Source organism: Brachyhypopomus gauderio, chromosome 2 (genome assembly GCF_052324685.1).
Source record: "Brachyhypopomus gauderio isolate BG-103 chromosome 2, BGAUD_0.2, whole genome shotgun sequence".
In the NCBI taxonomy this organism is placed as follows: Eukaryota; Metazoa; Chordata; class Actinopteri; order Gymnotiformes; family Hypopomidae; genus Brachyhypopomus; species Brachyhypopomus gauderio.
In genome coordinates, this window is record NC_135212.1 from 23,463,285 (window position 1) to 23,476,157 (window position 12,873).

General features: G+C 45.9%; 2 protein-coding genes across 10 annotated transcripts in view; both read right to left on the reverse strand.

Moving 5' to 3' along the window:
• Nucleotides 1-693: 693 nt before the first annotated feature.
• ctcf (CCCTC-binding factor (zinc finger protein)) lies at nt 694-8,444 on the reverse strand. 4 transcript variants are annotated; one of them, XM_076991801.1, is made up of 13 exons: nt 8,283-8,423; nt 6,688-6,771; nt 5,725-6,312; nt 5,279-5,618; nt 4,995-5,165; nt 4,772-4,905; nt 4,380-4,500; nt 4,029-4,178; nt 3,748-3,908; nt 3,483-3,665; nt 3,259-3,394; nt 2,959-3,171; nt 694-2,668 (listed from the first exon to the last, which is right to left on the reverse strand). In XM_076991801.1, exons 2-13 carry the CDS (start codon nt 6,709-6,711, stop codon nt 2,430-2,432), a joined length of 2,460 nt encoding a protein of 819 aa, XP_076847916.1. In that variant the 5' UTR covers nt 6,712-6,771; nt 8,283-8,423; the 3' UTR covers nt 694-2,429. The 4 variants fall into 4 exon arrangements, with proteins under 4 accessions (XP_076847916.1, XP_076847924.1, XP_076847942.1 ...); XM_076991809.1 differs by having other exon boundaries at nt 6,688-6,774; XM_076991827.1 differs by lacking the exon at nt 6,688-6,771 and having other exon boundaries at nt 8,283-8,444.
• A 417-nt stretch (nt 8,445-8,861) lies between these two features.
• Nucleotides 8,862-12,873, reverse strand: part of ripor1 (RHO family interacting cell polarization regulator 1) — a 51,636-nt gene continuing 47,624 nt past the window's right edge. For all 6 annotated transcript variants that reach the window (XM_076991782.1, XM_076991773.1, XM_076991766.1 and 3 more), the window contains 4 exons: nt 12,524-12,720; nt 11,070-11,153; nt 10,571-10,661; nt 8,862-10,316 (listed from right to left, as the gene is read on the reverse strand). In XM_076991782.1, coding sequence (XP_076847897.1) covers nt 10,219-10,316; nt 10,571-10,661; nt 11,070-11,153; nt 12,524-12,720 — 470 coding nt within the window. In that variant the 3' untranslated portion in view covers nt 8,862-10,218. The remainder of the gene's footprint in view (nt 10,317-10,570; nt 10,662-11,069; nt 11,154-12,523; nt 12,721-12,873) is intronic.

The window sequence follows — 12,873 nt, forward strand, 5'->3', positions numbered from 1 at the left end:
TAATGTGTATATACACAAATACCAATAGATTTGCAGACTTTTTTTTACATTTGGAGTTATGCACATAAGCTGCATAAATGACTGTGCTCAAGCAGTTCACTTTACAAAAACAAAAAAAGTTGATTGATGTTTAATGTGCTGGATATGTGAGAAATGACAGATAAGCAATATGCCTCCCCATAGGACAATGGCGCCCCCTAGCTGATCACATTAATCCAGCAAGCCTTTAACTTTTTGAAACCCCTGCAGAAGTGCTTGTCTCATTGGCCAATGTAATTAAAATGTAAAGATCCTTTAATAACACTGTTATAATACAGCTAATTTATTCTTAGTTTGGAACTCCAGTCAATTTTAAATGTCAACGTTTGTCAGGTGTATTGCATCTGTGAAATCTTGACTCAGATGTGACATTGAGTTATGCACAGGAAACGTCACCCTTCACATACTGCAAGCCTACATTTGTTCTTCTCCACACAGCTGGCAACATGACAATTAAGCCCTTACACATGCTAGGGTGTCACTGGGGTTTCTAAGGAAATATGTAACAAAATATTGCACAACAAAATGTAGTGCTAAGTCATTCAATAAGCAGGCCTTTGTAGGCCATTGTAGCCTGCTCATTTCCACAGAATACTTCAAAATACAATTTAAATGAGGCGCAACGTTGTAAATAAAATGCACATGACTCTGGAATAGGACAATATTTTTTATTAGCTGTACAGCAATACATTCTCCATACCACCTTTTCTCATATGCCCTCAATGCCCTGCCCAGCCATAATAAATGTCTTTATAATGTTGGTGTTCTAACCATTGTAAAATTCACACAGTTGCAGCTAGGTACAAAAATAAAATAAAATAAAATAAGCTAAACAAAAGAAAAGCAATTTTAAATGCAAATACAATTAGAAGGAAAATTTCATTCAGAGTCAGAAAATGCTCATTAAAGATTTTTTTAATGGGACAAACTTCTTAAACAAATGCCACCCTATCCAAACAGACTGGACCAGGACACCCTGGAAAGGTTTCACCAGACCAGAACCTCAGTAGACCCCAGAAACATGTACGCTTTGGAAGAAACTGTTAAGAAAGCTACCGCGGACAGCGAGACACCATTATCGAAGTCCTGTAGATCAGGATCGAAGAGCCTCTGAAGCACACAGGCAGTGGGGAGCAGTTTTAGGCTTTGGCCTGCACTTTGCCGCAAGTGTACAACACAGCATCTGTTAGAACTGGTCCACGGTCAGATTTAACCCTATTCCTTCCTTTTACAGTCACAGAACCAACATGGAGTGTTTACCCTTTACAGAAGCGGTCCATAAACCCAGATTCTCATGATGCATTGAAAAGAACCTTTTATTCGGTCTCTAAACAAACGAGTAAGCTGAGGACACCCAAAAACAAGGCGACATTTCAAGCTTTAGGAGGACAAAGAAAGAAAAGGGGCAGGGGTCACTGTGTCTACATGATCTTTAAGGTAGATCCCCCTTGAGACTAATTCTTCGGTGGTACGTTTTTAAATGACTACTTTTTAAAATGTCATTGCCCCCAGCATTCAAGGTCATCAATTCACTAGAAAAAGATTAAAACGTTCATAATAAAACAGAAAATAAAAATTTATTTACAAGCAAGACCAGCCAAGATTACCTTTGCTTTGTACAATGTTATCAACTGCAGATTATTTTAATTTTTTCCTTTACTTGATGGAAGGAGATCGTCGTCCCTGGTGAGTCATATGGCTACGTTTCTAATCTTCCCTCTCTACTACTGTTAACTGCGGCCAGTGAAAACGAATGAGAAATACAACAGTGAATAAAAATTGCCATACATGTCAGACATTAAAAAGAAATCTGTTGGACAGATGGGATAAAATGCCCATTTCTACAGCAGTGATAGCAATTCTAAAGATCAAGGCTTGACCAGGCACAGAAAGTTTTCCATTTTGAATATTGCCATGGTAATATCACAGACTGAAAGGTTGAAAGAATATCAGCGTGTTAGTGAGGAGGGGGGGGAGTGAAGGAACATCTAAATGCATGTAGTTCACTTCAGTAAATTTGGAGAACTGACTGTAGTCTCCCCAATCCCCAATCAGCTCGAGGACCCCGCCACACACAGGATGGTAGACACTGGACAATTAAATCAGACCACCTAGTTCAAAAACTCAAAAAACAAAACGTATGGTGTACAGATGACATCCTAAGCATAAATCATACGAAGAAAACAAAAAAAAAAATCAAGCTGAAACTTAAGCATGAGAAAGTAACATTGGAATTTCCATTCCCAAGTTCATCAAAAACATGGAACAAGACACCATGGAAAAGAGTAGAGTGGACTCAGGCAGAACCACTCAGGCATGGGAGGGATGTGCACGAGCATGTGTCAAGAGTGTGTGTGTGTGTGTGGCAGTGTGTTAGTGTGGGGTCCACATCACCGGTCCATCATGCTCAGGATCATCTCTGGGGTGAGGTCTCCATTGGGTGCAGCCTCGGGAACAGTAAGCTGCACCGCCTCCACTCCTCCCTCCACAGACTCCACCTCCTCCACCACAGGCTCTGCTGCTGCTGTAGCAGCCACCGTTGTGGAGTCAACACCATCTTGCTCCTTCTTCACAATGATGTTCTCAATGGCCCCCGTGCCTTCATCCTCCACCTGGATAATGGCAGTGGCTACAGAGATGGACACACACACACACACACACACACACACACACACACACACACACACACACACACACACACACACACACACACACACACACACACACACACACACACACACACACACACACACACACACACACACACACACACACACACACGGAAGGTTTTACGATGTACTTCATGCACAGAGGTGATTTAAGAAGTGCTTTACGTAACACAGCCTAATGAAGTCTGGGACGTTTGGTGAAGGTAAATGAAAACACACTGTGACTTGGACGTAGGGCTGCATGTATTACCAGCAGGTGCGATGGAGGCGGGCTTAGCAGGGACGGCCTTGGGGGGGTTCTTTGGGGGTCGGCCACGTTTCCTCTTCACAGGGGGCTCCACTGGGGCAGGCACGGGAATGGTGGGCGGGGCCTGTTCTACCTCCATCTGCACATCATCAAGAGCATCTTCCTCGTCCTCCTCATCTTCATCAATGTCATCAAGTTCAGGCTCCCCGTGCTCATCTAACACACACAGAGGAAGGCGGCTCACAAAATGGTTCTGCTGCGTCATATACGGGGTCCCATCCTCAGGTCTCGTCAGAATCTCACCACTGTCGTCGTCGTCATCTTTCCTGGAGCGCATCTTCCTTTTGCGTCCACCGCGGCCCCTCTTAGTGGGAGTACCGTTCTCTCCATCTCCTCCATCCATCCCGTTGCAGTTCTCAGCGTGCCTCGCCATGGTGTTCTAGGATACGAAACCAAAGCACAGGCGTGTTAGGTAGGAGACACAGGAGCGCTATGCTCGTATGTTCGGCGCGTGAAGCTGTTCGTACCCTGCGGGTGAAGGTCTTGCCACACTTGGTGCACACGAAAGAGGTGGGCACAAAGTTGGGGTCGTGGTAGCGGCGGAAGTGCATGTCTAGGAGCTGCTTCTGCCTGAAGGTCTTCTCGCAGTGGCTGCAGGCGTACGGCTTCTCCCCGGTGTGGGTGCGCTTGTGCATCACCATGTGCCGCTCCTGACAGGGTGTTGGCTAGTTTAGTCAAGCGGATCCCAAAAGGCCGAGGGAACTAAAGTGTGCCGAAGTTCGGCTGGCTGACCTGTCTGCAGGCGTAGTCGCACTGGTCACACTTGAAGCGCTTCTCGTTCTTGTGGGATTTCTGGTGCTGGATGAGAGCGTAGCGCTCATGGAACACCGCCTCGCAGTAACGACACTTCCTGCCCTGCTCGATGTAGGAATGCTGCTTACGCAAATGCACACCTGTAAGATGAAGCACAACCGGCAGATACGTGAAGCAGAGATCGCTGGGACCAGTGGTCAGAGGTCAGACTCTGCCCGATACGTGGTACGAACTGGCAGGAGGAGCGTTGAAGGCCTTACCCAGGTCACTCTTGCGTGCGATGACGGTGTCACAGTGAGGGCAGTGGAACTTGGCCACATTCTCTGTGTGTTTCTGTAGGATGTGCATCTTCATGGTACCGCTCTGGGTGAAGCGCGCATGGCAGATGTAGCACTCGTACGGCTTTTCACCTGAGGATGCAACGGTTAAAATAGCGCCAGCCGGTGAACACAGCAACCCATTTACAATAATCTGACCTGAATTAAAACTGCTTCAAGTCTGTTAGTTAATACTTTACAAGTGACGGCACCGAAGTTAATTCGAACTTGATGTTCACTTTAATGTGAGGATTTCAGCAGTTTTCGAATGGTGGCCTGATTAGGCTGTCAGACCTGAGTGGGTTCTCATGTGTCTCTTCAGCTTGTAGGTGTCCCTGCTGGCATAGCTGCACAGACTGCACTGGAAGGGACGCTCTCCAGTGTGAGAGCGAATATGCCTCTTCAGCTTGCTGACCTGAATAATAGTTTTTTTAAAGCACAAGAAACAAGCCAGTTGAAACAAAAACATGAACTGCACCTCACAGTTCACAGAAATCAACGACAGACTTGTGGTTTGTCAGAATAGTAAGAACTCAGACAGTAAACCACTTTAAGCACACTGGCAATTTTCTTCACTTAGCAATATAAATCATTCAGCATTAGCCATGTAACATAGTTTTTCTTCAACATTTGAAGTATGAAACTACATAAACCAAAAGATGTTCTACAGAACAGTAATAACCAACCTCCACGCTGGCATAGTCACACATGGAACACTTGAAGGGCTTCTCATGGGTGTGCTTATAGCGACGGTGTCGTACAAGCTCCCCACTGGTCACAAAAGCCATGTCGCAGTCGGTACACTTGTGCGGTCTAGTGCCTATGAAACAAGAAGTAAGAGGTCACTCAATGTCTCATCAAATCATGGGCCCCAAAATGCAAGAGATGTGCAGGGAAAGGGGCATGCACCTGTGTGAGTGTTGAGGTGGTTCCTCAACAGCGTGACGGTCCTGAAGGCCCGCCCACACAGGTGGCACTTGTGAGGCCGCTCGTCTGTGTGGCTCTTCATGTGACGATCAAGGTTGGAGCGTCGCGGGCAGGTGTAGCTGCACAGCTCACACTGGAATGTCTTCTTCACTCCTGGACACAAAAGTAGCATCAATACACATGAATCAAACTCAAAGCTTTTCTATAAAAAAAAAATATATATATATATATCTCAGTTAAACTCATGATGTGCAGACAAGTCATACCCTTCTTTTTGATTTTGGTTGGTTTGGGGGGTTTCATGTTGCCCACCACCTTCTCAGCGTTGACTTCAGACAGCAAACCCTCCTGCTGCTCTTCCTCAAAGTCATAGACAGACACGTCCATGTCCTTCTCGCCTTCCGTGTTGTAGCGCAGTTTGCTCTTCTTTGTCTTCTTGGTTTTCTTTACAGGGGGTGTGTAGTCAGGGTCCTTGGCCCAAGAAGGGTCATCATTCTGGGCCTCGGGCATCTCCTCCTCCTCCTGCTGTAGGGGCTGCTCTTCATGAGCCTGTAGTTCATCCTGCTCCACTGTCTCCACCTCTCCGTTAGCACCTACCTTCACCACCTGTGGATACATGGCATACCAAGACGTCAACAAAAACAACCCAAAACAAAAAGGGGGCAAAACCAATTCAAAATTGTTAATTTTGACTCCAATAAGACGCGCGAACCTGGAACCCTTCCGGAAGGGGCAAGGTGTGGCAAATGACAGGCTCTCCATCTTTGGGCATGGCGGTGGCATCCACCAGGGTGCCTTGCAGCTCCTCCACGGTGGCGGCAGTGACGGGCACAGCGGAAACGGGCACCTGCACCAACTGCAACTCACCAAGGCCAAGTGGCTGCTCCTCCATGTTCACCACCTGCAGGGTGATGATCTGGGTGTCGTCCACAGTGGTAACTGTGGCCTCGTGAGCTGCCCCAGCAACACCCACCCCAACCGGGGCACCCACGCTAGCCTCCATAACCTCTGTCTTCATCTGGAGCAAGGCAGGGTCCAGCGAGTCCATCACCATCATCTCCACGCTGCTGTTGACACCCACCACACCTTCAACCAGCTGCTGCTGAGCTTCAGCCACCACAACTGCCTCCCCAGGACCCGGGGACTGTTCTACCGCCTCCAGGCCGGCAGCCTGAAGCAGCTCAGCCCCAACATCTTCCTCTTCCCGCCGCCGCTGATACGTCTTACATTCCTTGGCTTTGAACGCGTCGCCCGACTCGTCCACCACGGCTTCAGTCGGTCCCCCTTCCATGGGTAATACCTTGGAAAATAAATATTGATTAAAGCACAGCAAACACACTTAATAGATCATCACTGGAGACAAATAAAATTTATTAATATTAATTATAGAAATATTTAAACTGAACAGTCAATAAACTGAATACGTTTCCAATAAACAGTTTTTTTCCTTGCCACTGTCGCCTTTGGTTTGCTCATTAGGGATCTGGTCCCATATGATTGTAAAGCTCCTTTGTGACATGTGTTGTGAAAAATGCTATATAAATAAATTTGACTGAAACTGCCAAAGGGATAAAAGTACAATATATATAGAAATCATACCCAACACAGGTAGGTAGGTCAGGCTAGTCTAGCATGGGTACTGGGGTGTTATACCTTACTGCCTTTCTGAGGTTACCTGCACCAAAATTGAGTACTTCATCTCTACCCTTCTGGCTCCTCAATTCTGCGCTCGCTCAATGAGCTATCTCCCTCAAGCTTCCTTCTTACACACACAAAAATATAAACAAAAACCAAGACGTGAATAAACTCACTGAAGGCAAAACTTGCAATTTCAGTTTTTTAATTTGCAACAACTACTTGCCACAGAAACACATACTCTGCAAAATACGAATATACCAACAAACAAATAACAACAAAATAATTCGTTAACAGGTGTTTATTTTCAGTGATCACAGAGAGCTCGTTTGGCTGGCAGCTGCTGTGGTCCCAGTGTAACTCCAGCTCGGCTTCGTACTTTCTGCTCGTTTGCGCGCCAGAAACATCATTTGAAGAGGCTCGCGCTGAGCTAGCCAACGTTAGCCAAGTTACTTCCTCGCCAAGACTACGAAACAAATCAAACCACCGATCGATGTTTAATGCAGTTATTAAAATCAACAAACTATTTACGGGTATCCGAGTCATGCTGCAGATTTTCAACTACAGCAGGTCTTTCCGAGATGGTTAATCGTGTTTTTGTACCACTACCAGTCGGGTTGTAGAGGGAGCTCTCCACAGTTTTTATCCCTTCAGTCGTTTGTTGCTTGAGGTAGTCTTTCAATAAGTGAGCGGTCACTGGATGCACCTCGGCACTCCCAACCAGACTACCGCTCGCTGCTTTTTTCAGATTAATCTAGGTTAGAGGAATACACGGGCGTCGAAAGACAAGTGAATCTACGGCGTGTTGCCGAAAAGTTTATCGAAAATGGCCAGCGGGGTCTTGTTTTTTAGCGGCTCATCTTCCTCGTTTGATTTTCATCTGCGCAACACGCAGGCTAGCGAGACAGACGCTATTAGCCAGCCAGAGCGGTCGTCTTTTTTTTTACTTTTAAACGTTTCAAGGAGAGACGGAAGACACAAATCGAGGCCATCACCACGCTGGATGTATTTTAGTACCGCAGAACATCGACCGGCGAAGTGGGTCAGTGTCCGCGCACGGACCAGGAAGGGTCGACGGTTTGAATCGCGTTTGCTTAGCGAGGAGGGGCGCGAACGAGCCGCTAGCAGGCTACGCTAGTTAGCCAGTTAACGAAACGATTATTGGAAACACCACAAAACGGCGCACGGCCGGCTAATTTGTGTCGTGCTAAACACAACAGGGCGGTTATATAACGTACAAGATACGGATGAGGTCGATATTTACCGGTAGGGTTAGCCAGTTAGCTTAAGCTATGGCTACATCTAGAAACGGCGGGTTTCTATCGTGGCTAAGACAGGAAACAAAGAGAAGAAAAAGAAAATGGACGCCTGGCCTAAAGACAGGAGCAAACATCGAAGTGTTAAAATAATACATCTCGTCGAACTGCAGTCTAATATAGGTTCAGGAACACTTAATACTTGGGCATAAGCCTGAACTTCTGGGTTATAAATGTTTTTTGCTAAATTTTCGATAACGATAGAGGGAGACAAACACCCCCCGCCAGCCGCCTGGACTGGGAGCCCCATCGTGACACCTAGAGGCCGATTAAAGCTCCTGCAAAACTCCCCCCTTTCTGAAAAGTAGTGCCGTTTTACCTGCTTTTCTTTGTTTATTCTCTCGTTGAAGTCCACAGAAAGCCCAGGGTTTGTTCTTCCTTTAGTACGAGACGAAGTAAAACTGCGTCCTTCTCCTCCGGTGGTTTTAATCCTCTCCCGCTTTTGCAGAGTAGGCTCCGCACAAAATGGCGGCCCGAAGCAAGTGCTGCGCGTGCGCTGCACGCAGGGGGGCGGTGGCGAAGGGGAGGGGTGTAAACACGCATTGTAGCGATTGGCCGTTTGGGGCGCTACTTTTGAATTATTGTCCTGTTTTACCCTGTAATAGACACCAAATATATTTCCTAGGTGTTTGTGCACATCACTGCTGAGAAACCATTACATCAGAAGTGGACCTACTAAGCTCTATAAGGAATATACTCTATACTATACAAGATCATTTCCATGGGCCTGCTATTAGGGCTTTCACAGCTGATGCAAATGTATTTTTAAGTTATAACTAAAATATCCCACGTTTATTTTGTGAACTGTAATATTTATCACAAAAAATCATATTTGAATCATGTTTTCAAATGTTTTTGGTACATAATTTTGACCAACTCATTTATGCAAGGATGACAATTGTTTTAAAATCATTTTAATTGTATTTTTTTACACTTGATGTCAGCATGATCTGTCAGACAATATATTTAAAAAAAATCTTTAATGCTGCACAATCTGCATGTCATAAGGAAAAATATACTTAAATCTGTTGCAGTCTGTCATCTTAAACTACTGCTTTGAGTTTTAAATAAAGTCTATGTATGTCTATAATTACTCCCCAGTCATTTGAGGCACTTGTACATAGAGGAGGCCTTCTGTGTCCATTTTAACAAATTTGCAAATTAAATCTGGATCTCAGGTTCCAGTGCTGAACCTGTGTCGAGGAATGCTCTGAAATAAATCTCTGCAGCAGGGCCATTCTATAGATAATAAGCATAAAGAAAGTCACTATACCTGTATAACCACAGTTTATAAATTTTTATATTTTGTGTGTGTGTGTAATATATATAGAACAGCTTCGACACCTTTACAGCAGATATCCTTTTAAAATGTAAAAATAGAATTGGCTTGAATCTTAGGAGGACCGTTGTGGACTTTTAATAAGACATTATCACTTAGAACAGGTCTATGTTTGCTTTTGAGCTGTAATGTAATTTCCAACTAAATTACAACACTTGCAAAAAAATAAAATCAAATAAATCCACATACACATTCAATGGGTTACATTTTCTGCTTCAGTAAAGCACAGAAACTGACAGTACGGAATGATGGCACGGTTATGCTAAAACCCCTCTCGGAGCACTCAGACTCCCAACTTCCTAGAGAAGTAATAACACTCCTGATTCCCACCCATCAACATACATTTGCACTCTCTACATCCAGCCTCTTCACACACTCAGCTTATTAAAAGGGGCACCCCCCTTTGAAAAGTCACATCACATAAAAATAACACTTTTCATCCCCCCTGCTATTGCCACAGTGAACAAATCACGGAGGGGCCTGTGCGCACACAACCTGTAGAATGCCGTTTGAGCATGGCAGGGCGCGTGTGCACACGGCCTCTGGAGTGCTGTTTGAACTGTGAGGGCAACAGCCCCAGGCCACAAGGCGGCACATTACTCATGGTATTCAGCCTCATCCTGGTTTTATTTAACAGAGTGTCGTAGCTCGGGTGCAACACTGCATCTCATGAACATGCAGATTCATTTCTTGTGTCCTCGCAGTGCACAGATTGTGTGAAACGTCTGATTCGGCGTGCCGGTGACGGCAGCTCCCCACGAGGGTGCGTCACGGCGACGACGTCTGTATGTGCTCTTCAAAGACGGCCCACGGCATCTGATCCTAATTTTTCTGTTGTCATGGTTACAGCTGCACACGCGCGCGCACAGTGGAGATGGGCGGGTAGTGTCTGTGGGTTTTTCGGGGTCGCTGGAGTTTAGAAGGCGGTGCTAGCCATGCTGCCAGGCCCAAACAGGCGGGGCATGCCGTCCTGCGCTGACTCCAGGTGTCTGTGGGCCATCTTCCCCTCTTCACCTGGACAGGACGCAGGACCAAGTTTCCGTCAAGCATCATTCAAAAATCCCTCTAGCCTCTGGTTATTTCATACAGGTTTGCTATTTTGTTACTGTGCCCAACTGACTTTATTTTTACCTCCTTTCTCTGCCCCACCTTGACTAGCATCTCCTCCTAGCTGAACACATTTCTTTATCTCCTTTAATCTCCTCCTATGTTTTTTGTTCTGTTAGTCTGTATGTGTGTGTGTGTGTGTGTGTGTGTTCTCCACTCACCTAGCAGCAGCAGCGCTTGTTTGGCGGCGTCCCTCACGTCCTCCTTGTCTGTCCGACAAAGGTACACCAGCTGCTCAATGCTCTCCTCAGCCTGCCCGGCAAAGAACACACCTTCACACACTGCTGCGGTTCAGGAAGGTTATGCTTGCATGGTTTATATGTGACTTCTTTGTTTGTTTGTTTACCCCCAGCCTGACTAACAAACTTTGGATGAAAAAGTTTGTTTTACAGTCAGAAAATTGTTCATTTTTCCAAGCTTCAGTGTCAGTCATCTTTGCTTCAGCTTATTTTTTAATCTCTAAACATCCATCATTCGTCACCTGTTAAAGGATTCCTGAACCTTTCTGATGTCTGCTATACACCACATGTCATGGTGTTAGAAGGTATGAAGTGCAAAATAAAAATATTGAGCTGGACAGAAGCTGCTAACGTGTCATGATTGATTGGGGGAGAAAAGCACACACACAAGCGCGCGCACACAGTAAACAGAGAAACCAACCTTTAGACACGCGAGAGCTTTGCACCCGCACACCCGGGTCTCGACACTTTGGTCTTCCAGCAGCTCCAGACAGCTCACCAGAGCCTGAGCCACACAGGCAGACAGAGAGAGAGAGAGAGAGAGAGAGAGAGAGAGGGAGAGGAGAGCGAATGAGCATTCAGCGCCCCAAACGCACTGGGTATCTGCTCACAGACACGTCCGGCCCAAAACAAACACGGACACTACCAAGGGGTCACGGCAATGCTGACGTTTGTCCCACCAAACATGGCAGAGCTTTGACTGTACACACTAGTGACTCTCTGATGACACTGCACGCAATACTGCGCACACACTGTGTTGAGATTACACAAGATTTCACCTTTTGAGTGGTGAGTGGCAGTGTGCAGGAAAGAAAAAGCTTTGATCATGGAATAGGCTTTCAGAGGACAAGGGATGTTTTTACAGAGCTGGGTAATGACATTCAATCTGCTATCTGCTTCTTACTCAAGGTAATATGCCATGCTACATTTCAAATATTTAGTCAAGGCAAAATGACACCTTCGTTGTTGATTTCATGGTGGCCATTCATGAATCAAAAAAAATATCTGTATATACACACACACACACACACACACACACACACACACACACAGTTTGGTGCGATGCAGCTCTCCGAAGTAGATCTGCCTCTGTGGCAGTGTTCTTCGCTGTGGCCTTGCTCAAGGACAGAGATGTAGGTTGGATATTTGGGAGAGTGAAGTTGATCTTCAACAAATGCTGAACTTCAAAACAAGTGGATTTAAGCCTGTCCTCTTTCTCATCATGTAGAGGTTGTTCTGCTTTTAATAAGTGTTGTAAAAGAAAGTGCTGGCTGTTTCACTTCACTGGTTTTGTTTGAGAGTGTTAAAGGTGATACAACATGTATGTAACAGGAATCTCATGGCACTACTTTACAAGATAACACGGCATCTTAACCTTAACAGGAGAATAAGTGTGTACATTAATCTGTACCATGTGTACATTAAATTGGTTGGAACTGCAGAATTGAAGCAGAATAGAAATTACTTTTAATTTACATTAATTACTGTCCCAAAGATAACATTTTTTTCAACAACATATCCATGTTTATAGGTAGCAGGCATGTTAGCCAGTGCTTAGAACTATTTTAGAGGACTCAACCTTCTCCACAAAACCACACACACAATCCAGCGGGAGTGAGAGAGTGTTTTAAGTGAAGTTCATGAGAGGCATCACATTAAATCAATCTAGACGGATGTCTGGTTCATGTCCAGCCTCCTGCCTTTTACTTGGTGCAAGCAAGCTCAGGTCACTTACAGCAGTTTTCTTAACTCAACACTAAAGGGTTGTTTCATTGTAGTTTTTGACCCAAGGTTAAATTCTATCTTCACTGTGAAAAAGTCCTACTGCTCTCCCCAGAGCGTTGACCCGGACGAGTGTGTGGGCAGGGGCCGTACCCTCTCACGGTGGCGTGGCTGGTCGGCGAGGCTGCGGAGCAGAGCACCGGCCACACCGCACACCTTCCCCCGGGGGTCCCTGAGCAGCAGGCTGACGGCACGCAGGCCCTCCCGCTTCAGAGCGCCCTCTGGAGGCCTCTTCAGTGCTTTCAGGCACATGTCCTGGTCCCCAGACTGCAGGCACTGCACCAACCACACTGCAGCCAGGGTAGAGAGGGGACACGTGGACAGAACGGATGGGTGTAGGGAGAGGGGTGAATGAAACACAGAAAGAGAGAGATACGAAGTGACAGTGAGAGGGGGAATTGATTTTGCCATTAACAAGTTGATTTCAAAGCAAATTTAGCTGA